Here is a 25,294-nt window from a genome sequence, read left to right on the forward strand (position 1 = left end):
AATGCAGGATTGTGTTGTTCAGTGCAGCATAATGTTGTTCAGTGCAGCATGGTGTTGTTCAGTGCGGCATGGTGTTGTTCAATGCGGCATGGTGTTGTTCAGTGCGGGATGGTGTTGTTCAGTGCGGCATGGTGTTTTTCAGTGCGGCATAATGTTGTTCAGTGCGGCATGGTGTTGTTCAGTGCGGCATGGTGTTGTTCAGTGCGACATAATGTTGTTCAGTGCGGCATAATGTTGTTCAGTGCGGCATGGTGTTGTTCAGTGCGGCATGGTGTTGTTCAGTGCGGCATGGTGTTGTTCAGTGCGGCATGGTGTTGTTCAGTGCAGGATGGTGTTGTTCAGTGCAGGATGGTGTTGTTCAATGCGGCATGGTGTTGTTCAGTGCGCGATGGTGTTGTTCAGTGCAGGATGGTGTTGTTCAGTGCGGCATGGTGTTGTTCAGTGCGGAATGGTGTTGTTCAGTGCGGCATGGTGTTGTTCAGTGCGGCATGGTGTTGTTCAGTACAGGATGGTGTTGTTGAATGCGGGATGGTGTTGTTCAGTGCGGGATGGTGTTGTTCAGTGCAGGATGGTGTTGTTCAGTGCGGCATGGTGTTGTTCAATGCGGCATGGTGTTGTTCAGTGCAGGATGGTGTTGTTCAGTGCGGCATGGTGTTGTTCAATGCGGCATGGTGTTGTTCAATGCGGCATGGTGTTGTTCAGTGCGGCATGGTGTTGTTCAGTGCGGCATGGTGTTGTTCAGTGCAGCGTAATGTTGTTCAGTGCGGCATGGTGTTGTTCAGTGCGGAATGGTGTTGTTCAGTGCGGCATGGTGTTGTTCAGTGCAGGATGGTGTTGTTCAGTGCGGCATGGTGTTGCTCAGTGCGGCATGGTGTTGTTCAGTGCGGGATGGTGTTGTTCATTGCGGCATGGTGTTGTTCAGTGCGGCATGGTGTTGTTCAGTGCGGCATGGTGTTGTTCAGTGCGGCATAATGTTGTTCAGTGCGCCATAATGTTGTTCAGTGCGGCATGGTGTTGTTCAGTGCGGGATGGTGTTGTTCAGTGCAGGATGGTGTTGTTCAGTGCGGCATGGTGTTGTTCAGTGCGGCATAATGTTGTTCAGTGCGGCATAATGTTGTTCAGTGCGGCATAATGTTGTTCAGTGCGGGATGGTGTTGTTCATTGCGGCATGGTGTTGTTCAGTGCGGCATGGTGTTGTTCAGTGCGGCATGGTGTTGTTCAGTGCGGGATGGTGTTGTTCAGTGCAGGATGGTGTTGTTCAGTGCGGCATGGTGTTGTTCAGTGCGGCATGGTGTTGTTCATTTCGGCATAATGTTGTTCAGTGCGGCATAATGTTGTTTAGTGCGGCATGGTGTTGTTCAGTGCGGGATGGTGTTGTTCAGTGCGTTATAATGTTGTTCAGTGCGGCATGGTGTTGTTCAGTGCGGCATGGTGTTGTTCAGTGCGGCATGGTGTTGTTCAGTGCGGCATAATGTTGTTCAGTGCGGCATAATGTTGTTCAGTGCGGCATGGTGTTGTTCAGTGCGGGATGGTGTTGTTCAGTGCGGGATGGTGTTGTTCAGTGCGGCATGGTGTTCAATGCGGAATGGTGTTGTTCAGTGCAGGATGGTGTTGTTCAGTGCGGCATGGTGTTGTTCAGTGCGGCATAATGTTGTTCAGTGCGGCATGGTGTTGTTCAGTGCGGCATGGTGTTGTTCAGTGCGGCATGGTGTTGTTCAGTGCGGCATAATGTTGTTCAGTGCGGCATGGTGTTGTTCAGTGCGGCATGGTGTTGTTCAGTGCGGCATAATGTTCAGTGCGGCATAATGTTGTTCAGTGCGGCATGGTGTTGTTCAGTGCGGGATGGTGTTGTTCAGTGCAGGATGGTGTTGTTCAGTGCGGCATGGTGTTCAGTGCGGGATGGTGTCTTTCAGTGCGGCATGGTGTCGTTCAGTGCGGCATGGTGTCTTTCAGTGCGGCATGGTGTCGTTCAGTGCGGCATGGTGTTGTTCAGTGCGGGATGGTGTTGTTCAGTGTGGCATGGTGTTCAGTGCGGCATGGTGTTGTTCAGTGCGGCATGGTGTTGTTCAGTGCGGCATAATGTTGTTCAGTGCGCCATAATGTTGTTCAGTGCGGCATGGTGTTGTTCAGTGCGGGATGGTGTTGTTCAGTGCAGGATGGTGTTGTTCAGTGCGGCATGGTGTTGTTCAGTGCGGCATAATGTTGTTCAGTGCGGCATAATGTTGTTCAGTGCGGCATAATGTTGTTCAGTGCGGGATGGTGTTGTTCATTGCGGCATGGTGTTGTTCAGTGCGGGATGGTGTTGTTCAGTGTGGCATGGTGTTCAGTGCGGCATGGTGTTGTTCAGTGCGGTATCGTGTTGTTCAGTGCGGTATCGTGTTTCTCAGTGCGGTATCGTGTTGTTCAGTGCAGTATCGTTGTGTTGTTCGTATTGTGTTTAACACTTAGCCTCTAACACTTAGCCTCTAACACTTAGCCTCTAGCATCTAGAAGGTAAATAAATAGGAAGGAAGGACTCACCGGTGACGTCTTCGCCCACGTCCAAGCGTTGTACTTTGTATTTTCATCCTTCTGACAGTGGAAAACATAGCCAACAAACACCGTGGAACCTAAACGAATGAAAGAAAACTATCATTTGGCCACAACCAACATTCACAGATACAACACAATGTGACGTGCGGGGTTGAGGTTAAAGGTTGAGTGAAGGGCCCTCGTTTTAAACTACTTTTTTGAAAAGGATTGGGAACAAGTAAGACGTATTTAATTTATTTAATGGGAAGTAGTAAGAGCTATTGAATTTAATCTATGTATTATATTCTATTGTATTGTATTCTGTTGTATTCTTTTGGATTGTATTCACACTAACCCCACTAAAACTTCAGCCCACAAAAACTCGCCTCTGGCGCCTAGCCTCTGGCACTTAGCCTCTAACACTTAGCCTTTAACACTTAGCCTTTAACACTTAGCCTTTAACACTTAGCCTAGAAGGTGAATAAATAGGGTTAAAGGTTGAGTGAAGGGACCTCGTTTTAAACTACTTTTTTGTAAAGGAGTGGGAACAAGTAAGACGTATTTAATTTATTTAATGGGAAGTAGTAAGACTTATTAAATTTATTTAATCTACTTTTCTTCCCAGGCAAAATTTGATGTGCTGCAATTCCAAATTTCCAAAGTGAATGAAGGAATGAAGTCCTTTAAATTATGATTTTGTATAAATACTAGGCATTAACACAAAATCGACGGCACAAAATGGGCAGACTTTACTTGTTTGAAAAGGACTGGTTACAAGACAGACTTTTTTAATTTATTTAATGGGAAGAAGACTTATTTAGTTTAATTGATCTATTTTTGTTCCCTGCCAAAATTCGATTTGCTGCAATTCCAAATTTCCAAAGTGAATGAAGGAAAGAAGTCGTTTAAATTATGATTTTGTTTAAATACTAGGCATAGACACAAAATCTACGGCACAAAATGGGCAGACTTTACTTGTTTGAAGAGGACTGGTTACAAGACAGACTTTTCTGATTTATTTAATGGGAAGAGGACTTATTTAGTTTATTTAATCTATTTTTGTTCCCTGGCAAAATTGGATTTGCTGAAATTGTATTTTGCCAAATCTCGATTTGAGACCTGATAGGAAGTATTAAACGCTTAGTTAAATCAATACAAGTTGGTAATAAGAGCGAGTAATGTTGGTTGAACCGATGAATGAAGGTTGAAAGCAATTTAAATTATGACTTTGTATAAATACTAGATATTAACAGAACATCTACTGCGCAAAATGGGCAGAGTTTACTTGTTTGAGAAGGAGTGGCTTATTCAAAACTAAGATTTATTTAATCTGTTTGTTCCCAGGCAAAATTGGATGTGATGCAATTCCAAATTTCACCACATGATGGTGCCCAATTTTGACTTCATAGGACATATTAAACACTTAGCTTGTTATTATGTTCAAGGTAATCAGATTTGTTTATTATTCTAATGGCCTCTTCAAAACTATTCTGGATTACTACTTTGGATCTATTCTACATTACTTGGCAACAACATACTCTGTAACAGATTAGGCAGTATAATCATATCTGTTAACTTGAGAGTGCCCACACTCAATCTACTTATCGTGATGTGTTAAATCAATTACTGTTAGACATTATTTGTCTGATAATCTACCAAATCTTTGAATTGAAGAATTTGTGATTTAATTAATAGCTTGTTGTTATGTTAAGGGTAATCAGACTTGTATATAATTCTAATGGCCTTCTTTTGAAAACTATTCTGAATTACAACTTTGGATCTTATATTACTTTGCAACAATCTACTCCGTGACAGATTAGGCAGTATAATCACATATGTTAACTTCAGTGCCCACACTGTATTTATTTATGGTTATTTGTTAAATCAAGTACTGTTAGATATGAAATAGGAAGTGTTTAACATAAATGTTATGGCTACTCACCATTGTAGCTCGCTCCTGGTCAATGATACGAGCCTCTTCTTGCAGTGGAAAACTTGCAGCCAACAAACACCGTGGAACCTAAAGGAATGAAATTAAACATTAACATTTCGCCTCGACCAATTTTCACACGTACAACGCAACGCGGCTACACTTCTGCTATTACAAACGTAAATCTCCTTAAACACAATGAGTGTTACTTACCGTGTACGCTCTAGACGGTCCAGTTGCAAGCAGAAAATAAAGATATTTCTGTTGATAATCGTCGCTGCTCAGTGGCTCACGGCCATCGCGCCAACAGATTTGAATTTTGGCGGAGGTTCGGGCAATTACGTCATATCCACGGCACATGACTGCGACGTAATAACCGCTTATCTGAAACGGCAGTTAAAAGTAGAGTTACATCAAGTTTTCTTGGAACCTAAACGAATGAAAGAAAACTATCATTTGGCCACAACCAACATTCAGATACAACACAACGTGCGGGGTTGGGGTTAAAGATTGAGTGAAGGGCCCTCGTTTTAAACTACTGTTTTGAAAAGGAGTGGGAACAAGTAAGACGTATTTAATTTATTTAATGGGAAGTAGTAAGACTTATTAAATTTATTTAATCTACTTTTCTTCCCAGGCAAAATTTGATGTGCTGCAATTCCAAATTTCCAAAGTGAATGAAGGAATGAAGTCCTTTAAATTATGATTTTGTATAAATACTAGGCATTAACACAAAATCGACGGCACAAAATGGGCAGACTTTACTTGTTTGAAAAGGACTGGTTACAAGACAGACTTTTTTAATTTATTTAATGGGAAGAAGACTTATTTAGTTTAATTGATCTATTTTTGTTCCCTGCCAAAATTCGATTTGCTGCAATTCCAAATTTCCAAAGTGAATGAAGGAAAGAAGTCGTTTAAATTATGATTTTGTTTAAATACTAGGCATAGACACAAAATCTACGGCACAAAATGGGCAGACTTTACTTGTTTGAAGAGGACTGGTTACAAGACAGACTTTTCTGATTTATTTAATGGGAAGAGGACTTATTTAGTTTATTTAATCTATTTTTGTTCCCTGGCAAAATTGGATTTGCTGAAATTGTATTTTGCCAAATCTCGATTTGAGACCTGATAGGAAGTATTAAACGCTTAGTTAAATCAATACAAGTTGGTAATAAGAGCGAGTAATGTTGGTTGAACCGATGAATGAAGGTTGAAAGCAATTTAAATTATGACTTTGTATAAATACTAGATATTAACAGAACATCTACTGCGCAAAATGGGCAGAGTTTACTTGTTTGAGAAGGAGTGGCTTATTCAAAACTAAGATTTATGTAATCTGTTTGTTCCCAGGCAAAATTGGATGTGATGCAATTCCAAATTTCACCACATGATGGTGCCCAATTTTGACTTCATAGGACATATTAAACACTTAGCTTGTTATTATGTTCAAGGTAATCAGATTTGTTTATCATTCTAATGGCCTCTTCAAAACTATTCTGGATTACTACTTTGGATCTATTCTACATTACTTGGCAACAACATACTCTGTAACAGATTAGGCAGTATAATCACATATGTTAACTTGAGAGTGCCCACACTCAATCTACTTATCGTGATGTGTTAAATCAATTACTGTTAGACATTATTTGTCTGATAATCTACCAAATCTTTGAATTGAAGAATTTGTGATTTAATTAATAGCTTGTTCAGGGTAATCAGACTTGTATATAATTCTAATGGCCTTCTTTTGAAAACTATTCTGAATTACAACTTTGGATCTTATATTACTTTGCAACAATCTACTCGGTGACAGATTAGGCAGTATAATCACATATGTTAACTTCAGTGCCCACACTGTATTTATTTATGGTTATTTGTTAAATCAAGTACTGTTAGACATGAAATAGGAAGTGTTTAACATAAATGTTATGGCTACTCACCATTGTAGCTCGCTCCTGGTCAATGATATGAGCCTCTTCTTGCAGTGGAAAACTTGCAGCCAACAAACACCGTGGAACCTAAAGGAATGAAATTAAACATTAACATTTCGCCCGGACCAACATTCACACGTACAACGCAACGCGGCTACACTTCTGCTATTACAAACGTAAATCTCCTTAAACACAACGAGTGTTACTTACCGTGTACGCTCTAGGCAAAATTGGATGTGATGCAATTCCAAATCTATCTGAAACGGCAGTTAAAAGTAGAGTTACATCAAGTTTTCTTTTTTAATCAACACAATCATTTACAACCGTTGACCAGAAAGAATCGTCGAAATTCGACGTCCCCCACAAACGCCACGCTCACTCGCTTTTCAGGGCAACAAAAGTACTTCTTTTTAAAAACGATGAGTTGTACTTACCGTGTACGCTCTGGACGGTCCAGTTGCAAGCAGAAAATAAAAATATTTCTCTTGTTAGTCGTATGTTACCATCCGCTGTGTCTTTGTCAACATCGCCGCCATTTTCCTACTTCCTGCTGCGAGCCACGCCCACGGATTTAAATTTGGGCGGAAGCTCTTTCCATTGGCGTCGTTTTCGCGTATAGCAAATCCGATTGGTTGGGAAGGGGGCACGGTTATGCAGCCGAGGGGTCCTGTGATCGGTGGGATGTAAAGTAGGCGTCGACGTCACGTCCGCGTCACGTGACCACGACGTGGCAGACGTCATATAGCAACCGCTGTTTTGTTTAGTAGACTTACAGTTGTTATGCATTGACATAATGGCGCACACACCAAATAGATTTAAATAAATTGAATAATTCTTCTGCCCACTCTCTTTTAAACAAGTTAACTCTCCCCGCGGATTTGAATTCCGGCGAAAGTTACGCCCATCGACGTCACGTATGTCACGTGACCACGACGTGGCAGATGTCATATAGCAACCGCTGTTTTGTTTAGTAGATTTACAGTTGTTATGCATTGGCATAATGGTGTGCACTCAAAATAGATTTAAATAAATTAAATATTTCTTCTGCCTACTCCCTTTTAAACAAGTTAACTCTGCCCACGTCCATTGACGTCTTGTCTGCGTCACGTGACCACGACGTAGCGACGTCATATAGTAACCGCTGTTTTGACCAGTAGACTTAGTTATTATGCGTTGACATAATGGCGCACTGGTTAGCATGGCCACCTCTTAAGCATGATGATGCGGGTTCGACGCCTGATCAATGTTAGCATGGAGTGAGCTGAAGTGCATGGCGCTGAAGATTTGAATCTTTGAAATGCGCTGAGGTCTGACATATCAGGCAGAATGGTTTGCCATCACGTTCAACAAAAAATAGAAACTTTCCCACTCTGATTAAAACGTCCTGTGTTCATCTACGTATTTTCGTTTTGCTGTGCATCTTTTCCCTGCCATTTCGAGAGCCCAATTGACACTCATAGTTTAAAGAAATGTGTTTGCCCATCCTACTTTGTGGAATTTCACCACATGCGCTTTTGACCAAAATACCAAATTGAACTCAAGTGAAGCCAACACGCACAACCCCCCCCCACACACACACACACACACAAATGTTGATATGAACATAAAAGAGCCGCATGCGGTTCGGGAGTTGCGGCTTGGCCAAACCTGTACTATACAACTTTATTTGTATAAAATTTTCACAACAGCTGTCACACAAACAAAGCGGGAAAAACCGAAGACGTGCGTGTTCCGCCCACGCTGGATTTATTTGCACCTTTGAAAAGACACCGTATTGCCGCAGATGTGGCAAAGAGTACTTTTGGGCATCTGAGACGGAAGGATGTCCAAAGCATCACGTCACCTGCTCTGGTAGGCATGGTGGTGGGACGTTGAGGTCAACCGCTTTGGGGTTGGCTGAATCTTTGATCGCAGGATGCCACACACTTGAAGACAGAAGCAGAAAAGCAGAGCTAAATGCAAAATGTACTCACCGGTGACTCCAATTTTTTTCCCCCCTGAAGAAACAGCTGGACGGGTGGCCCCGGCTGGCCAGTGGGACTCTTGTTATTCTGACCCTTTTTAGTGCGCGTTTGGGGCAACAACCGTTTTTTGTGGCGCTCTCTTCTGGTTCAAAAGTGCCCTGCATGTGAATTTGCTTTTCCTGCCTTCTGATTGGATGAGCGCCGGTGTGACGCGGTGCCTCTGTCACCGTGGCGGGGGGTATACGTTGGCATCGGAGCGTCTGCCAACGTCTGAGACCGGCTGGCAGTGTATCGGAGGTGTCGAGTGCGGTGCCGCTGGAGCTCACTCACCAGCTGGTGTTAGGGCCACAGAATGAAGGCCAAGGAGAAGAATAGAAAGAGAAACAGAAACTTCTCCTCCAATTGTTTGATTTGTCTCTTCTGAGCTTCGATGAATTCTTTCAGCTCTTTGTTCCTCTAGGACGGACAAATGGAAAGTGGCATTCAAAAGCCAGTAAGCGTGCAAGTAAGTGCCGGGCTGGCTTTGGGCCCTTACCTGTTGCGCGCTGTGCAGCAGATCCATTCTCTCTTGGAGGATGCAAGCGTCGCGCTCCCTCAACTCGCACATCAGGGCTCGCTTCCATTGGTCCACGGCGCTCCTAAGCTCTTCTCTCTGATCCGCCGTCAGCACGTCATTCACGCCAGCGTGGCTGGCTTTTTCGCCGTCCGTGGCGGGGCAGTCCCGCTGCGGTAGCGCCTCGTACAACATGGCCTCCAGCTCCAGGATCCTCTGGGCCGCAATCCTCGTCCATCAGTGGTCCGGCGGGAGATTTGAGGGCGGCTTACCTTATGAGCCTGGTCCATGGAACACTTCCTGAAGTCCAACTCTTCATCCAGGTAGCCCTTCTGCTTGCAGAACATATCCTAGCACAGCTCAAGGTCAGAATTGTTGGGGCACATTGCCGGAGTTCCCCTTGGCTGATGTCGCGTGTCTGTCTACCTTCTCACTTTCAATGTCCAACATCTTCTGTTGAAGTGCTGACTTGGTCACTTTGATGTATTCTAACCACTGAGGAAAGGCTGCTGTCACATAAGCAGAATGCGAGAGCGTGCGTGGACGTGCGCGTTACCTTCTCGGCTAGGGTGAGAAGGGTCCTGGCGTGAATCACGACCACCTGCTCCTCGTTGGTGAGATTCTGCAAGAGCCCAAAGGCACAGCGTCAACAAGCTTCTTTCAGCGCAAAGCCTTCCAAAAGTCACATTTGAGCCGCCGAGTCTCGTGGAGTGCGAACATAAGGAGTTCGACATACACTTACGGCGTTATAGCCCAGGATGTCCAGCTTCTTCATCAGATCACTGATGACGATGTCCGGGGGAAAGGCGCAAGGAGCAATGTAAGGTGTTCTGGGACCTCGGGTTAAGGTTAGGGTTGCGAGGGACGCCTTACGTACGCTCACGCCCTCGGCCTCGCAGTAGATCTGCAAAGGGCTGAGGCCGTCTGGGAAACGGACTTGCAGAAACTTCAAGACGGGGGAGCGCCACTCCCTCTCCTGAAAGGCAGAGGCATGCATCCGTCCGTCCGTCCGTCCGTCCGTCCGTCACATCTCTGGCCTCAACACGCTTGTGCGAGTCTTCCCACCTCCAGCTCCAGGATGCGGAACTCAAGCAGTTCGTTTTGGTCTCGGATATCCTGGATGTGCTCTTTCAGACGCGCTTCTTCCGCCTCCATCCGCCTGACCTGAAAAGACAGTCAGACCTCATCTGCGGGGCTTCCCGACAGGTGTGACGCCAAGCGACTCCGCCCAGCGCCTTTCTTTCCGTCACCTTTTCGGCCAACTGCTGATTGCTCTGACGCAGCAGCTGCTTCTCCTCCACCCACTTGACATTCTAGAAGAGACAAACGCGTGGACAGCTTTGGAATGTTGTGTCATTTTCATCCACAAATTCTTTGGTTGACTGGAAAATGACATTTGCTTTTCTCCGCATTTTCCCAGCCACGTTGGGGGGGGGGGGGGGGGGGGGGTTGGTCCAGTAATGCCAGACGGATGAGTGACTGAAGAATGTAGCTATTTTGTCTGAGAAAAAGGTGTGCTCATTGATGAGCTTACCTGTCCTTGTTGCTTCAGCGCTGACTCCAGATCTGCTACTCTGCCTTGATAGTGACCCATTTCTACCATCAGCTTTTCTCTGGTCTGAAAGGAGGAGGAGGGAGGCTCCTCCTCCTCCTTTCAGACCAGAGAACACCCGAGGCTGGGTGAGAACGGGGAGGCTGCGACCCGGCCGGGGGTTGCGGGAAGGGGCGCCACCTTGATCTCCTTCTCGGCGTCGTAGTCCCCTTTCGCTGGTCTGGGCTAGCAGAGCGTAGGCTCGTTGCAGCGCTTGATATTCTTGCGTCAGCTGGCGGTAGCGAAGCTCCGCCTCTTCATGCACACACCAATGCAACACAGCACTAGTACCAGAATCAGTCAGACCGGCGACAAAGCACCCGCGACGCAAAGACGAGTCCGATTCCAGGCTGAAGAGGAATGTTTGGTGCCAATACGCTGGCAGAAATGGCGGGCTACCTCTTCGGGTTCCGTGTCGGGGGTTCTGTCGGTGTGAAAAGACAAGGACGATCCGTCCGAGTCCACCAACACGTCTTCGTCGTAGCCGTAAAATGTTTCGATGACCTGCGGGCGCGGAAGCAAACATCTCTCTGAACAAACTGAAGCGACACCTCACGATGAATCGACGAGAGGAACGATAGCGAGAAAAAGGCCATTTCATCTTGCGCAACACCAAGCAGCCGCAAACAAACAGACTCACCTTGCAGGACCTCACGCTTTGTTCCTCCTCAGAGATTCTCGACGTCGGTATCGTAGCAGCAAATCTCTCTCCTGTCGACACAAATAATCCGCCTTTGAGATTCTTTGGATGCAAAGGGAACGAACGGCTCCGGCGCAGAAACAAACGCGACTCACAATGACATTTCTGACATGAGCTCCTGTCTCCAGAGCCTGAAAAACACGTCACCGGCGATGATTGGAGGGACGCTCGTCTTTTCCAAAAGTGACAACTACAGGGTGTGTCAGGGTTTTCCAGATTATCTTTATCGTATCATTGTGTTGCTTTGACTTTGACTGCGACCTGTAATAAATAATATTATTTATCCCTTATTTATCCCTATCGCTTATCCCTTCCTACACAAAGTCGTAAAACACCCCTTGCTATGTTTTGACTAGAGGTCAAGGGCTTCCTCTATTCAATCCACTCTTACACCCACCCTGTTTCTCTTAATTAAAATGCTCGTGCAGGAGCCGAGAGTCAGACTTCATTCGTACAACGGATGGACTCTCCACCTGCAGGTGTCCAAAAGAACTTACTTGTCTCCCGTGTGGTTCTTGCAAAATAAGTTGGAGCGAGCGCAACTCTAACAGGGTGCATTTTGCCACTAGCTGCCTACGGACAATGACGTCGCGCTCGCGGCTCATGGTTGACGGGCTGAGCAGCCGGGCAAGTCCGTCGTTTTCAGCGCACAGCGAGTGGCAAAGGCGCTGACAAAACGGGAGCTTTGAGCTGCTGAAAACGGCAAAACAAGTCTAAAGCGTGTTCAAACGCGTGCGCACAATGCTCCTGCTTGAAAGGTCGGAATTTAAGGGGCCAATTTTTTGGATGGCGGCCGCCGGCCAAGCTTTGGACGGAAAAGGTTTCCTGGCGACAGCGAGCGAGCGCGGCGCTGCCGTACGTGCACCGAGTCGCCTGCCTGAAGACCTTGGACAAGTCGTCGATGATGTGCCGCTGCTCCACAACTTGAAGGAACTCCATTTCACCGTCCTGCTGGCCGCAACCGCGGTCCAGGTCATTGAGCGAACTAGGCCTTCTCTGTGGAACACAAATGCAGTGGACTCTGTTGGCACGCCGCCGTTGTCCGCGTCGACTTACCAAGCTTGCCATCTCCTCGTTCTCCTGGGTGACAAAGCGCACTTTGTTTTCAAGGCGACACAGCACCAGCGAGAGTTCTTCATTCTTCCTGCTCAGGCGTTTGTTTTTGTACAGGAGTGGCAGAAACTGGCTTTCTGTTTCTCTCAGTCGCTTTAGCTGCAAGCATGAAGTGCGGGATGTGAAAGACGCACAACACGCGGGCCAGAACGTATCCATTCCTTTTGCATCGGTTTGAACGGAATCGTGGCTTTGGCTCCCAATAAAAGACATCTACCAGGCAACCGACTCGCCGCGCCGCTCAACTAATAAGCAAGCGCAATGGGTGCCTCGCTGGATGGCGCGCATCAAACGTAGCGCAAACCTTCAAGCGTGCCGTCAATAAATTACCAGTTCATTGCGCTCTTCAGAAAGCAGGGCGTTTCGATCCTCCAGTTTCCTGATGACTGCGCTGAGCTCAGCGATTTTCAGATGAAACCGTCGCGTGTCCCGATCCTCCTGAGACTGAAAACGCCCCGCAACACACACACACAAGCACTCGTTCAAAGTTCAAAACTGTTTTTGTGCTACCTTCCTCCAGCAACGAACTAAGTCATGCGTACTGCAAGTGTGTGATGAGGTGGCTTACGCAATGAAGAGGATTGCTAGTAGCGGCGTTGACCCCACTTCCAGGGTAGTTTAGGCCCGCCCTTTGGGAATCCCTCAGGGCAGCGATCTGCTGCTCGGCAGCCTGAGTCTGCAGCTGAAGGCGGTGGACGTGGCCGGCCCCAGGGCTTCATCCAAAACACTAACCGCTCTGTCTTTCAGCTTGATCTCATCCGTCTGGATGTACAAACGGGGAGCGCTCAGGCAGGCGGGCAAACTCATTTGCCAGAATTGTGACAAAAACAAAGAGAGCAACCGGCCAATTTTTTTCTTGAATCGACTAGAACACCTTTGCTGTGACAAAAGCGAAGCGAGCAACCGGACATTTTCTTCTTGTGAAATAGAATAGAATAGAATGCCTTAGGTGTCATTGCACTGCAGGTATACAACGAAATTGGGAACATAGCCACGCACCGCGCATCTGATCAGTCCTACCAGTCGGCGGATCTCCCTCTCGCAGTCTCTCTTGGTTCGGCTCAGCTCCTCCCGATGCTGGTGATGAGCCGATCGGAGCTCGGCCGCTCGGGACTGCCAGGCCTGCTGGGCCGCTGCCAGGGCTTCTTCCGCGCTCCTGGTGGAGGCGACACCGCTCGGTCTCCCGACACCGCCGCGTCTCCTCCACCTCCGCCAGCAAAGCGCCCCCCCTCCTCACCTGAGCAGACATTGCGCCACACCGGGCCGTTGAGACCGCAACGGAGCGCCGCGACGCTTACTGGGGACAAGCTACACAATACGGTAGCGGCCGCATCGAAGCCCGACGTGGCGTGCGGATAGTCAGACACGGATAGAGCGGATCACCTTGTCCATGGAGCCGTCCCTCAGGCTGAGGACCAAGGCATTCAGTCGCTGGATCTCTCCATCTTTGATTTTGATCACTCTCATCAGCTCCATTTCATGCTGCCGCAGTAATGTCTCCCTGGTAATGGCTAACTCTTTCTGCTTCTCCTCATGGAGTTTGCTTTTGAGTTCCGTCATGGCGGCGGTGGCACGGTGGTGCTCCGCCCGCAGGTCCTGACTTCTCTCTCTCTCCAGACAGCTGACCTGACATGACTTAGACTTAGACAAACTTTATTGTCATCTTGTCTGCACATGGTGCATACAAAACGAAATTCCGTTGCATACGTCTTACAACAAAGTAGTGATATTGCAGTTGAATAGAAGTAACATATCCTATGAAAATATATATATATACATATATACTATATATATATATATATATATATATTAAAAATAAGTATAAAGTGCAGCAGTGATAATTATGCAATAGTGCAAGTAGGCAAAACAGTATTCAAGAGTGTGCAGAGGAATGCTAAACCATGTATTAAACTTCTATTTAAAGGGTTTATACAAGTTCAGTAAAGTTGGTAGTGCGAGATAGTGCAAGATAGAGGTCCGTAGTGTCATAAAGTACAGTTCTGTGAATGTGTGATGCAGAGTTCAGTTTAGAGCTCAACAGTTCTAGTGTTCAACAGTCTGATGACAGCAGGGAAAAAGCTGTTGCAGAACCTGGTGGACCTGCAGCGGATGCTGCAAACCTCTTCCCAGAGGGCAGCAGGGAGAACAGTCCATGGTGGGGGTGTGATGGGTCATTGATGATGTTACGGGCACGGGACATGCAGCGCTGAGATGAAATGTCCTGAATGGAGGGAAGAGGAGCCCCTATGATCCTCTCTGCTGTCCTCACCACTCTCCTCACGTTCTTCCAATCGGAGGCGGTGCAGCCTCCACACCACACAGAGAGACAGCTTGTCAGAATGCTCTCTATGGTGCTCCTGTAGAACGTCCTCATGATGGGTGGGGGCAGGTGGGCTCTCCTCATCCTCCGCAGGAAGTACAAGCGCTTCTGTGCCCTCTTGACCAGTGCCGTAGTGTTCATAGTCCAGGTGAGGTCTTCTGTGATGTGGACCCCCAGGAATTTGGTGGTGCTGACCACCTCCACAGCTGAGCTGTTGATGATCAGTGGAGCGTGGTGAGGCTGTTTTTTCCTGAAGTCGACGATGATCTCCTTCATCTTCTCCTCATTCAGGATCAGGCTGTTTTCTCTGCACCAGCCCACCAGCTGCTCCACCTCCTCTCTGTAGTCCAGGTCGTTGTTGTCTCTGATGAGCCCCACCACCGTTGTGTCGTCTGCTGACTTCACGATGTGATTGGTGGTGAACCTGAGGACGCAGTCGTGTGTCATCAGGGTGCACAGCAGGGGGCTCAGGACGCAGCCCTGAAGGGAGCCTGTGCTGAGGGTGATGACATCAGAGGTGTTCTGTCCGACCCGGACTGACTGAGGTCTGTTGGTGAGGAAGTCTAGCAGCCAGTTGCGAAGGGGGGTGTTGAAGCCCAGGTGTTCCAATTTTCCTACCAGATGCTGTGGGATGATGGTGTTAAACGCTGAGCTGAAGTCCAGGAACAGCCTCCGCACATGGGTGTTCTTCTCCTCCAGGTGAGCCAGGCTCAGGTGAAGAACGGAGGAGATGGCGTCCTGAGTGGAGCGGTTTTGCCGGTCGGCAAACTGGAACGGGTCAAATAATAGGGGGAGTCTGGAAACGATGTGACCTTTAAGCAGCCTTTCGAAGCACTTCATCATAACCGGAGTCAGTGCAACAGGCCGGTAATCATTAAATGAGGTGATTTGAGGTTTCTTCGGCACCGGAATGATGGAGGCAGTCTTAAAGCACGCCGGCACTGTGGCTTGGCCCAGCGAGGTGTTAAAAATGTCTGTGATGACCCCAGCCAGATGACTTGCACATTCCCTGAACACACGCCCAGGAATGTTGTCGGGGCCAGGGGCCTTACAGGGGTTGACTCTCCTCAGGGTCTTCAACACATCGGCGGAGTCAAGGCAGAGTACCTCCTCTTCCTGATGGGGGACAGTTTTAACTGCTGGAGTGCCGTTTAGTGCCTCGAACCTCCCAAAGAAGTTATTTAGACCATTTAGAAAGTCAGCATCAACTACACCCACCGGGGGGGGGGAGGGTGAGTTGTAGTCTGTAATCGCCCGTATGCCTTGCCACATACTCCTGATGTTTTTGACGTCGTGGAAACGATCCTGAAATTTTCGACTGCGGTCTCGCTTCGCTATCCTGATGGCACGGTTCAAGTTGGCTCTCGCTGTCCTCAGTGTCTCCTTGTCGCCAGACTTGAAGGCAGAGTTCCGCGCTCGTAGCGTTTGACGTACCTCCTCAGTCATCCAGGGTCGTTGGTTGCCCCGGGTGATGATATTCTTAGTGGTGCTGACGTCCTCGGTGCATTTGTTGATGTAGGCTGACACAGTCATGGCACACGCATGTCTAATCTACATCGGGAAAACTGGGAGGGAGGGAGGCAGGCAGGGAGGCAGGCAGGGAGGCAGGCAGGGAGGCAGGCAGTGTCTGTCTGTTGAGGTTTTCACCTTGTTCTTCTCCTGCTGAAGTTCTAACTGGACGTCCATCAGTTTGGTTCTCAGCTCGTCATTGGCGGCCTGAAGGGCGTCCGTTCGCTCCGCCTTGGCCCGTACCTGCCGGAGCTCGTTTGGACATCTCTTACTCGAGTCTCGCCCGGTCGTCAGTCAGAGATCACAACATTTGTACCTGGAGAGCACAAACGCAGCGCTGTTTTCCACTGGCTTCGAACTCAACTTCAATCGGTACCGTAACTTACAACATCATAAACATAGAACTAGCTTGACTTAGTCATTGAATAAATGCATTTGGTTCTTCAAAACTGCATCACGCAACATAGCGTGACCGAGACGGCCGTTATCCACCTGCGTGAAGTTATTTGGTGAAATGAATGAGATGTTTAAGACACCATCGTTCTGTCTCTATGTAGATGAAGGTAAATAATCGATTGCTGAAGGTCCAAAGGTGTTGTGATAAACAAATAAACATATTAGTGATTAGTGACATATTTGTGATAAACATATTAGGCAGGATAATCACATATGTTAACGTGACTGCCCACACTGTATTTATTTATGGTTATTTGTTAAATCGAGTACTGTTAGACATGAAATAGGAAGTGTTTAACATAAATGGAAGACGAAAGGGGTACTCACCATTGTAGCTCCTGCTGGTCAATGATACGAGCCTCTTCTTGCAGTGGAAAACATACAGCCAACAAACACCGTGGAACCTAAAGGAATGAAATTAAACATTAACATTTAGCCTCAACCAACAATCACAGATACAACGCAACGCAAACTACACAAACGTAAATCTTTTTAAACACAATGAGTTGTACTTACCGTGTACGCTCTAGACGGTCCACTTGCAAGCGGAAAATAAAGATATTTCTGTTGATAATCGTCGTGTTTGTATCCGGTGTCTCGCTCAAGGCCATTGCGCCCACAGATTTGAATTTTGGAGAGAGTTCAGCCTATTGACGTCATTTCCGCGGTGTAATACCCGCATATCTGAAACGGCAAAGTTAAGAGTAGAGTTAAATAAAGTTTTTAGTCAACGCAATAATTTACAACCGTTGACCAGTCGAAATAATCGTCAAAATTTGGCGTCTGTGGCTGGAAGCAGACGCCGAGTTCGACATTCCTCCCAAACGCCACACTCCCTCGCTTTTCAGGGCTAAAAAAAAACAGTTGTAATTACCTTGTACGCTCTAGACGGTCAAGTTGCAAGCTGAAAACAAAAATATTTGCCTTGTTAGTCATCGTGTTACTAACAGCTGTGTCTTGTTTGCCAGAACTGCCGCTTTCCTACTTCCTGTTGCAAGCCACGCCCACGGATTATAATTTTGCCGTGAGTTCCGCCTATTGACGTCATGTCCGCGTCACATGACTGCGACGTAATATTATCTAAAACTGTTTGTGCGGTATTGTGTTGTTCTGTGCGGTATTGTGTTATTCTGTGCGGCGTCGTGTTGTTCTGTGCGGCGTCGTGTTGTTCAGTGCGACGTCGTGTTGTTCAGTGCGGCATGGTGTTGTTCAGTGCGGCATGGTGTTGTTCAGTGCGGCATGGTGTTGTTCAGTGCGGCATAATGTTGTTCAGTGCGGCATGGTGTTGTTCAGTGCGGCATGGTGTTGTTCAGTGCGGCATGGTGTTGTTCAGTGCGGCATAATGTTGTTCAGTGCGCCATAATGTTGTTCAGTGCGGCATGGTGTTGTTCAGTGCGGGATGGTGTTGTTCAGTGCAGGATGGTGTTGTTCAGTGCGGCATGGTGTTGTTCAATGCGGCATGGTGTTGTTTAATGCGGCATGGTGTTGTTCAGTGCGGGATGGTGTTGTTCAGTGCAGGATGGTGTCGTTCAGTGCGGCATGGTGTTGTTCAGTGCGGAATGGTGTTGTTCAGTGCGGCATGGTGTTGTTCAGTGCGGCATGGTGTTGTTCAGTGCGGCATAATGTTGTTCAGTGCGGCATAATGTTGTTCAGTGCGGCATGGTGTTGTTCAGTGCGGCATGGTGTTGTTCAGTGCGGCATGGTGTTGTTCAGTGCGGCATAATGTTGTTCAGTGCGCCATAATGTTGTTCAGTGCGGCATGGTGTTGTTCAGTGCGGGATGGTGTTGTTCAGTGCAGGATGGTGTTGTTCAGTGCGGCATGGTGTTGTTCAATGCGGCATGGTGTTGTTCAGTGCGGGATGGTGTTGTTCAGTGCGGCATGGTGTTGTTCAATGCGGCATGGTGTTGTTCAGTGCGGGATGGTGTTGTTCAGTGCAGGATGGTGTTGTTCAGTGCGGCATGGAGTTGTTCAGTGCGGAATGGTGTTGTTCAGTGCGGCATGGTGTTGTTCAGTGCGGCATGGTGTTGTTCAGTGCAGGATGGTGTTGTTCAATGCGGGATCGTGTTGTTCAGTGCGGCATGGTGTTGTTCAGTGCGGCATGGTGTTGTTCAGTGCGGCATAATGTTGTTCAGTGCGGCATGGTGTTGTTCAGTGCGGCATGGTGTTGTTCAGTGCGGCATGGTGTTGTTCAGTGCGGCATGGTGTTGTTCAGTGCGGCATAATGTTGTCCAGTGCGCCATAATGTTGTTCAGTGCGGCATGGTGTTGTTTAGTGCGGGATGGTGTTGTTCAGTGCAGGATGGTGTTGTTCAGTGCGGCATGGTGTTGTTCAATGCGGCATGGTGTTGTTCAGTGCGGGATGGTGTTGTTCAGTGCGGCATGGTGTTGTTCAGTGCGGCATAATGTTGTTCAGTGCGGCATGGTGTTGTTCAGTGCGGCATGGTGTTGTTGAGTGCGGCATGGTGTTGTTCAGTGCGGCATGGTGTTGTTCAGTGCGGAATGGTGTTGTTCAGTGCGGCATGGTGTTGTTCAGTGCGGGATGGTGTTGTTCAATGCGGGATCGTGTTGTTCAGTGCGGGGTGGTGTTGTTCAGTGCAGGATGGTGTTGTTGAGTGCAGGATGGTGTTGTTCAGTGCGGCATGGTGTTGTTCAATGCAGGATCGTGTTGTTCAGTGCAGCATAATGTTGTTCAGTGCAGCATGGTGTTGTTCAGTGCGGCATGGTGTTGTTCAATGCGGCATGGTGTTGTTCAGTGCGGGATGGTGTTGTTCAGTGCGGCATGGTGTTTTTCAGTGCGGCATAATGTTGTTCAGTGCGGCATGGTGTTGTTCAGTGCGGCATGGTGTTGTTCAGTGCAGGATGGTGTTGTTCAGTGCGGCATGGTGTTGTTCAATGCAGGATCATGTGGTTCAGTGCAGCATAATGTTGTTCAGTGCAGCATGGTGTTGTTCAGTGCGGCATGGTGTTGTTCAATGCGGCATGGTGTTGTTCACTGCGGGATGGTGTTGTTCAATGCGGGATCGTGTTGTTCAGTGCGGCATAATGTTGTTCAGTGCAGCATGGTGTTGTTCAGTGCGGCATGGTGTTGTTCAGTGCGACATAATGTTGTTTAGTGCGGCATAATGTTGTTCAGTGCGGCATAATGTTGTTCAGTGCGGCATGGTGTTGTTCAGTGCGGCATGGTGTTGTTCAGTGCGGCATGGTGTTGTTCAGTGCAGGATGGTGTTGTTCAGTGCGGCATGGTGTTGTTTAATGCGGCATGGTGTTGTTCAGTGCGGGATGGTGTTGTTCAGTGCAGGATGGTGTCGTTCAGTGCGGCATGGTGTTGTTCAGTGCGGAATGGTGTTGTTCAGTGCGGCATGGTGTTGTTCAGTGCGGCATGGTGTTGTTCAGTGCAGGATGGTGTTGTTCAATGCGGGATCGTGTTGTTCAGTGCGGCATGGTGTTGTTCAGTGCGGCATGGTGTTGTTCAGTGCGGCATAATGTTGTTCAGTGCGGCATGGTGTTGTTCAGTGCGGCATGGTGTTGTTCAGTGCGGCATGGTGTTGTTCAGTGCGGCATGGTGTTGTTCAGTGCGGCATAATGTTGTCCAGTGCGCCATAATGTTGTTCAGTGCGGCATGGTGTTGTTTAGTGCGGGATGGTGTTGTTCAGGATGGTGTTGTTCAGTGCAGGATGGTGTTGTTCAGTGCGGCATGGTGTTGTTCAATGCGGCATGGTGTTGTTCAGTGCGGGATGGTGTTGTTCAGTGCGGCATGGTGTTGTTCAGTGCGGCATAATGTTGTTCAGTGCGGCATGGTGTTGTTCAGTGCGGCATGGTGTTGTTCAGTGCGGCATGGTGTTGTTCAGTGCGGCATGGTGTTGTTCAGTGCGGAATGGTGTTGTTCAGTGCGGCATGGTGTTGTTCAGTGCGGGATGGTGTTCAATGCGGGATCGTGTTGTTCAGTGCGGGGTGGTCTTGTTCAGTGCAGGATGGTGTTGTTCAGTGCAGGATGGTGTTGTTCAGTGCGGCATGGTGTTGTTCAATGCAGGATCGTGTTGTTCAGTGCAGCATAATGTTGTTCAGTGCAGCATGGTGTTGTTCAGTGCGGCATGGTGTTGTTCAATGCGGCATGGTGTTGTTCAGTGCGGGATGGTGTTGTTCAGTGCGGCATGGTGTTTTTCAGTGCGGCATAATGTTGTTCAGTGCGGCATGGTGTTGTTCAGTGCGGCATGGTGTTGTTCAGTGCGACATAATGTTGTTCAGTGCGGCATAATGTTGTTCAGTGCGGCATGGTGTTGTTCAGTGCGGCATGGTGTTGTTCAGTGCGGCATGGTGTTGTTCAGTGCGGCATGGTGTTGTTCAGTGCAGGATGGTGTTGTTCAGTGCAGGATGGTGTTGTTCAATGCGGCATGGTGTTGTTCAGTGCGGGATGGTGTTGTTCAGTGCAGGATGGTGTTGTTCAGTGCGGCATGGTGTTGTTCAGTGCGGAATGGTGTTGTTCAGTGCGGCATGGTGTTGTTCAGTGCGGCATGGTGTTGTTCAGTACAGGATGGTGTTGTTCAATGCGGGATGGTGTTGTTCAGTGCGGGATGGTGTTGTTCAGTGCAGGATGGTGTTGTTCAGTGCGGCATGGTGTTGTTCAATGCGGCATGGTGTTGTTCAGTGCAGGATGGTGTTGTTCAGTGCGGCATGGTGTTGTTCAGTGCGGCATGGTGTTGTTCAGTGCAGCGTAATGTTGTTCAGTGCGGCATGGTGTTGTTCAGTGCGGAATGGTGTTGTTCAGTGCGGCATGGTGTTGTTCAGTGCAGGATGGTGTTGTTCAGTGCGGCATGGTGTTGCTCAGTGCGGCATGGTGTTGTTCAGTGCGGGATGGTGTTGTTCATTGCGGCATGGTGTTGTTCAGTGCGGCATGGTGTTGTTCAGTGCGGCATGGTGTTGTTCAGTGCGGCATAATGTTGTTCAGTGCGCCATAATGTTGTTCAGTGCGGCATGGTGTTGTTCAGTGCGGGATGGTGTTGTTCAGTGCAGGATGGTGTTGTTCAGTGCGGCATGGTGTTGTTCAGTGCGGCATAATGTTGTTCAGTGCGGCATAATGTTGTTCAGTGCGGCATAATGTTGTTCAGTGCGGGATGGTGTTGTTCATTGCGGCATGGTGTTGTTCAGTGCGGCATGGTGTTGTTCAGTGCGGCATGGTGTTGTTCAGTGCGGGATGGTGTTGTTCAGTGCAGGATGGTGTTGTTCAGTGCGGCATGGTGTTGTTCAGTGCGGCATGGTGTTGTTCATTTCGGCATAATGTTGTTCAGTGCGGCATAATGTTGTTTAGTGCGGCATGGTGTTGTTCAGTGCGGGATGGTGTTGTTCAGTGCGTTATAATGTTGTTCAGTGCGGCATGGTGTTGTTCAGTGCGGCATGGTGTTGTTCAGTGCGGCATGGTGTTGTTCAGTGCGGCATAATGTTGTTCAGTGCGGCATAATGTTGTTCAGTGCGGCATGGTGTTGTTCAGTGCGGGATGGTGTTGTTCAGTGCGGGATGGTGTTGTTCAGTGCGGCATGGTGTTCAATGCGGAATGGTGTTGTTCAGTGCAGGATGGTGTTGTTCAGTGCGGCATGGTGTTGTTCAGTGCGGCATAATGTTGTTCAGTGCGGCATGGTGTTGTTCAGTGCGGCATGGTGTTGTTCAGTGCGGCATGGTGTTGTTCAGTGCGGCATAATGTTGTTCAGTGCGGCATGGTGTTGTTCAGTGCGGCATGGTGTTGTTCAGTGCGGCATAATGTTCAGTGCGGCATAATGTTGTTCAGTGCGGCATGGTGTTGTTCAGTGCGGGATGGTGTTGTTCAGTGCAGGATGGTGTTGTTCAGTGCGGCATGGTGTTCAGTGCGGGATGGTGTCTTTCAGTGCGGCATGGTGTCGTTCAGTGCGGCATGGTGTCTTTCAGTGCGGCATGGTGTCGTTCAGTGCGGCATGGTGTTGTTCAGTGCGGGATGGTGTTGTTCAGTGTGGCATGGTGTTCAGTGCGGCATGGTGTTGTTCAGTGCGGTATCGTGTTGTTCAGTGCGGTATCGTGTTTCTCAGTGCGGTATCGTGTTGTTCAGTGCAGTATCGTTGTGTTGTTCGTATTGTGTTTAACACTTAGCCTCTAACACTTAGCCTCTAACACTTAGCCTCTAGCATCTAGAAGGTAAATAAATAGGAAGGAAGGACTCACCGGTGACGTCTTCGCCCACGTCCAAGCGTTGTACTTTGTATTTTCATCCTTCTGACAGTGGAAAACATAGCCAACAAACACCGTGGAACCTAAACGAATGAAAGAAAACTATCATTTGGCCACAACCAACATTCACAGATACAACACAATGTGACGTGCGGGGTTGAGGTTAAAGGTTGAGTGAAGGGCCCTCGTTTTAAACTACTTTTTTGAAAAGGATTGGGAACAAGTAAGACGTATTTAATTTATTTAATGGGAAGTAGTAAGAGCTATTGAATTTAATCTATGTATTATATTCTATTGTATTGTATTCTGTTGTATTCTTTTGGATTGTATTCACACTAACCCCACTAAAACTTCAGCCCACAAAAACTCGCCTCTGGCGCCTAGCCTCTGGCACTTAGCCTCTAACACTTAGCCTTTAACACTTAGCCTTTAACACTTAGCCTTTAACACTTAGCCTAGAAGGTGAATAAATAGGGTTAAAGGTTGAGTGAAGGGACCTCGTTTTAAACTACTTTTTTGTAAAGGAGTGGGAACAAGTAAGACGTATTTAATTTATTTAATGGGAAGTAGTAAGACTTATTAAATTTATTTAATCTACTTTTCTTCCCAGGCAAAATTTGATGTGCTGCAATTCCAAATTTCCAAAGTGAATGAAGGAATGAAGTCCTTTAAATTATGATTTTGTATAAATACTAGGCATTAACACAAAATCGACGGCACAAAATGGGCAGACTTTACTTGTTTGAAAAGGACTGGTTACAAGACAGACTTTTTTAATTTATTTAATGGGAAGAAGACTTATTTAGTTTAATTGATCTATTTTTGTTCCCTGGCAAAATTCGATTTGCTGCAATTCCAAATTTCCAAAGTGAATGAAGGAAAGAAGTCGTTTAAATTATGATTTTGTTTAAATACTAGGCATAGACACAAAATCTACGGCACAAAATGGGCAGACTTTACTTGTTTGAAGAGGACTGGTTACAAGACAGACTTTTCTGATTTATTTAATGGGAAGAAGACTTATTTAGTTTATTTAATCTATTTTTGTTCCCTGGCAAAATTGGATTTGCTGAAATTGTATTTTGCCAAATCTTGCCTTGAGACCTGATAGGAAGTATTAAACGCTTAGTTAAATCAATACAAGTTGGTAATAAGAGCGAGTAATGTTGGTTGAACCGATGAATGAAGGTTGAAAGCAATTTAAATTATGACTTTGTATAAATACTAGATATTAACAGAACATCTACTGCGCGAAATGGGCAGAGTTTACTTGTTTGAGAAGGAGTGGCTTATTCAAAACTAAGATTTATTTAATCTGTTTGTTCCCAGGCAAAATTGGATGTGATGCAATTCCAAATTTCACCACATGATGGTGCCCAATTTTGACTTCATAGGACATATTAAACACTTAGCTTGTTATTATGTTCAAGGTAATCAGATTTGTTTATTATTCTAATGGCCTCTTCAAAACTATTCTGGATTACTACTTTGGATCTATTCTACATTACTTGGCAACAACATACTCTGTAACAGATTAGGCAGTATAATCATATCTGTTAACTTGAGAGTGCCCACACTCAATCTACTTATCGTGATGTGTTAAATCAATTACTGTTAGACATTATTTGTCTGATAATCTACCAAATCTTTGAATTGAAGAATTTGTGATTTAATTAATAGCTTGTTGTTATGTTAAGGGTAATCAGACTTGTATATAATTCTAATGGCCTTCTTTTGAAAACTATTCTGAATTACAACTTTGGATCTTATATTACTTTGCAACAATCTACTCCGTGACAGATTAGGCAGTATAATCACATATGTTAACTTCAGTGCCCACACTGTATTTATTTATGGTTATTTGTTAAATCAAGTACTGTTAGACATGAAATAGGAAGTGTTTAACATAAATGTTATGGCTACTCACCATTGTAGCTCGCTCCTGGTCAATGATACGAGCCTCTTCTTGCAGTGGAAAACTTGCAGCCAACAAACACCGTGGAACCTAAAGGAATGAAATTAAACATTAACATTTCGCCTCGACCAATTTTCACACGTACAACGCAACGCGGCTACACTTCTGCTATTACAAACGTAAATCTCCTTAAACACAATGAGTGTTACTTACCGTGTACGCTCTAGACGGTCCAGTTGCAAGCAGAAAATAAAGATATTTCTGTTGATAATCGTCGCTGCTCAGTGGCTCACGGCCATCGCGCCAACAGATTTGAATTTTGGCGGAGGTTCGGGCAATTACGTCATATCCGCGGCATTTGACTGCGACGTAATACCCGCTTATCTGAAACGGCAGTTAAAAGTAGAGTTACATCAAGTTTTCTTGGAACCTAAACGAATGAAAGAAAACTATCATTTGGCCACAACCAACATTCAGATACAACACAACGTGCGGGGTTGGGGTTAAAGATTGAGTGAAGGGCCCTCGTTTTAAACTACTGTTTTGAAAAGGAGTGGGAACAAGTAAGACGTATTTAATTTATTTAATGGGAAGTAGTAAGAC

The 25,294-nt window shown here is 46.8% G+C and overlaps 1 protein-coding gene and 1 long non-coding RNA gene across 2 annotated transcripts; both read right to left on the reverse strand.

Annotated features, from left to right (window-relative positions):
- Window positions 1-2,319: 2,319 nt before the first annotated feature.
- Window positions 2,320-25,070, reverse strand: LOC148385788 (uncharacterized). The gene is made up of 5 exons (XR_015863187.1): window positions 24,905-25,070; window positions 24,704-24,781; window positions 4,655-4,825; window positions 4,454-4,531; window positions 2,320-2,609 (listed from the first exon to the last, which is right to left on the reverse strand). It is a non-coding gene; the product is annotated as an uncharacterized LOC148385788 (long non-coding RNA).
- On the reverse strand, window positions 8,085-9,239 carry LOC148385789 (janus kinase and microtubule-interacting protein 3-like). Its single transcript, XM_088399441.1, has 2 exons — window positions 8,878-9,239; window positions 8,085-8,798 (listed from the first exon to the last, which is right to left on the reverse strand). Exons 1-2 carry the CDS (start codon window positions 9,088-9,090, stop codon window positions 8,682-8,684), a joined length of 330 nt encoding a protein of 109 aa, XP_088255567.1. The 5' UTR covers window positions 9,091-9,239; the 3' UTR covers window positions 8,085-8,681.
- Window positions 25,071-25,294: the final 224 nt, after the last annotated feature.

Source organism: Syngnathus floridae, chromosome 15 (genome assembly GCF_059516105.1).
Source record: "Syngnathus floridae isolate MCC-2025c chromosome 15, RoL_Sflo_1.0, whole genome shotgun sequence".
In the NCBI taxonomy this organism is placed as follows: Eukaryota; Metazoa; Chordata; class Actinopteri; order Syngnathiformes; family Syngnathidae; genus Syngnathus; species Syngnathus floridae.

What these genes read in the sequence shown, in the direction of transcription:
- LOC148385789 (XM_088399441.1), bottom strand. Translation starts at nt 9,090, where the DNA reads ATGTTGTACGAGGCGCTACCGCAGCGGGACTGCCCCGCCACGGACGGC. An exon ending in TGCTGCACAGCGCGCAACAG is followed by an intron (nt 8,799 to 8,877) that starts GTAAGGGCCCAA and finishes TGTCCGTCCTAG; the next exon opens with AGGAACAAAGAGCTGAAAGA.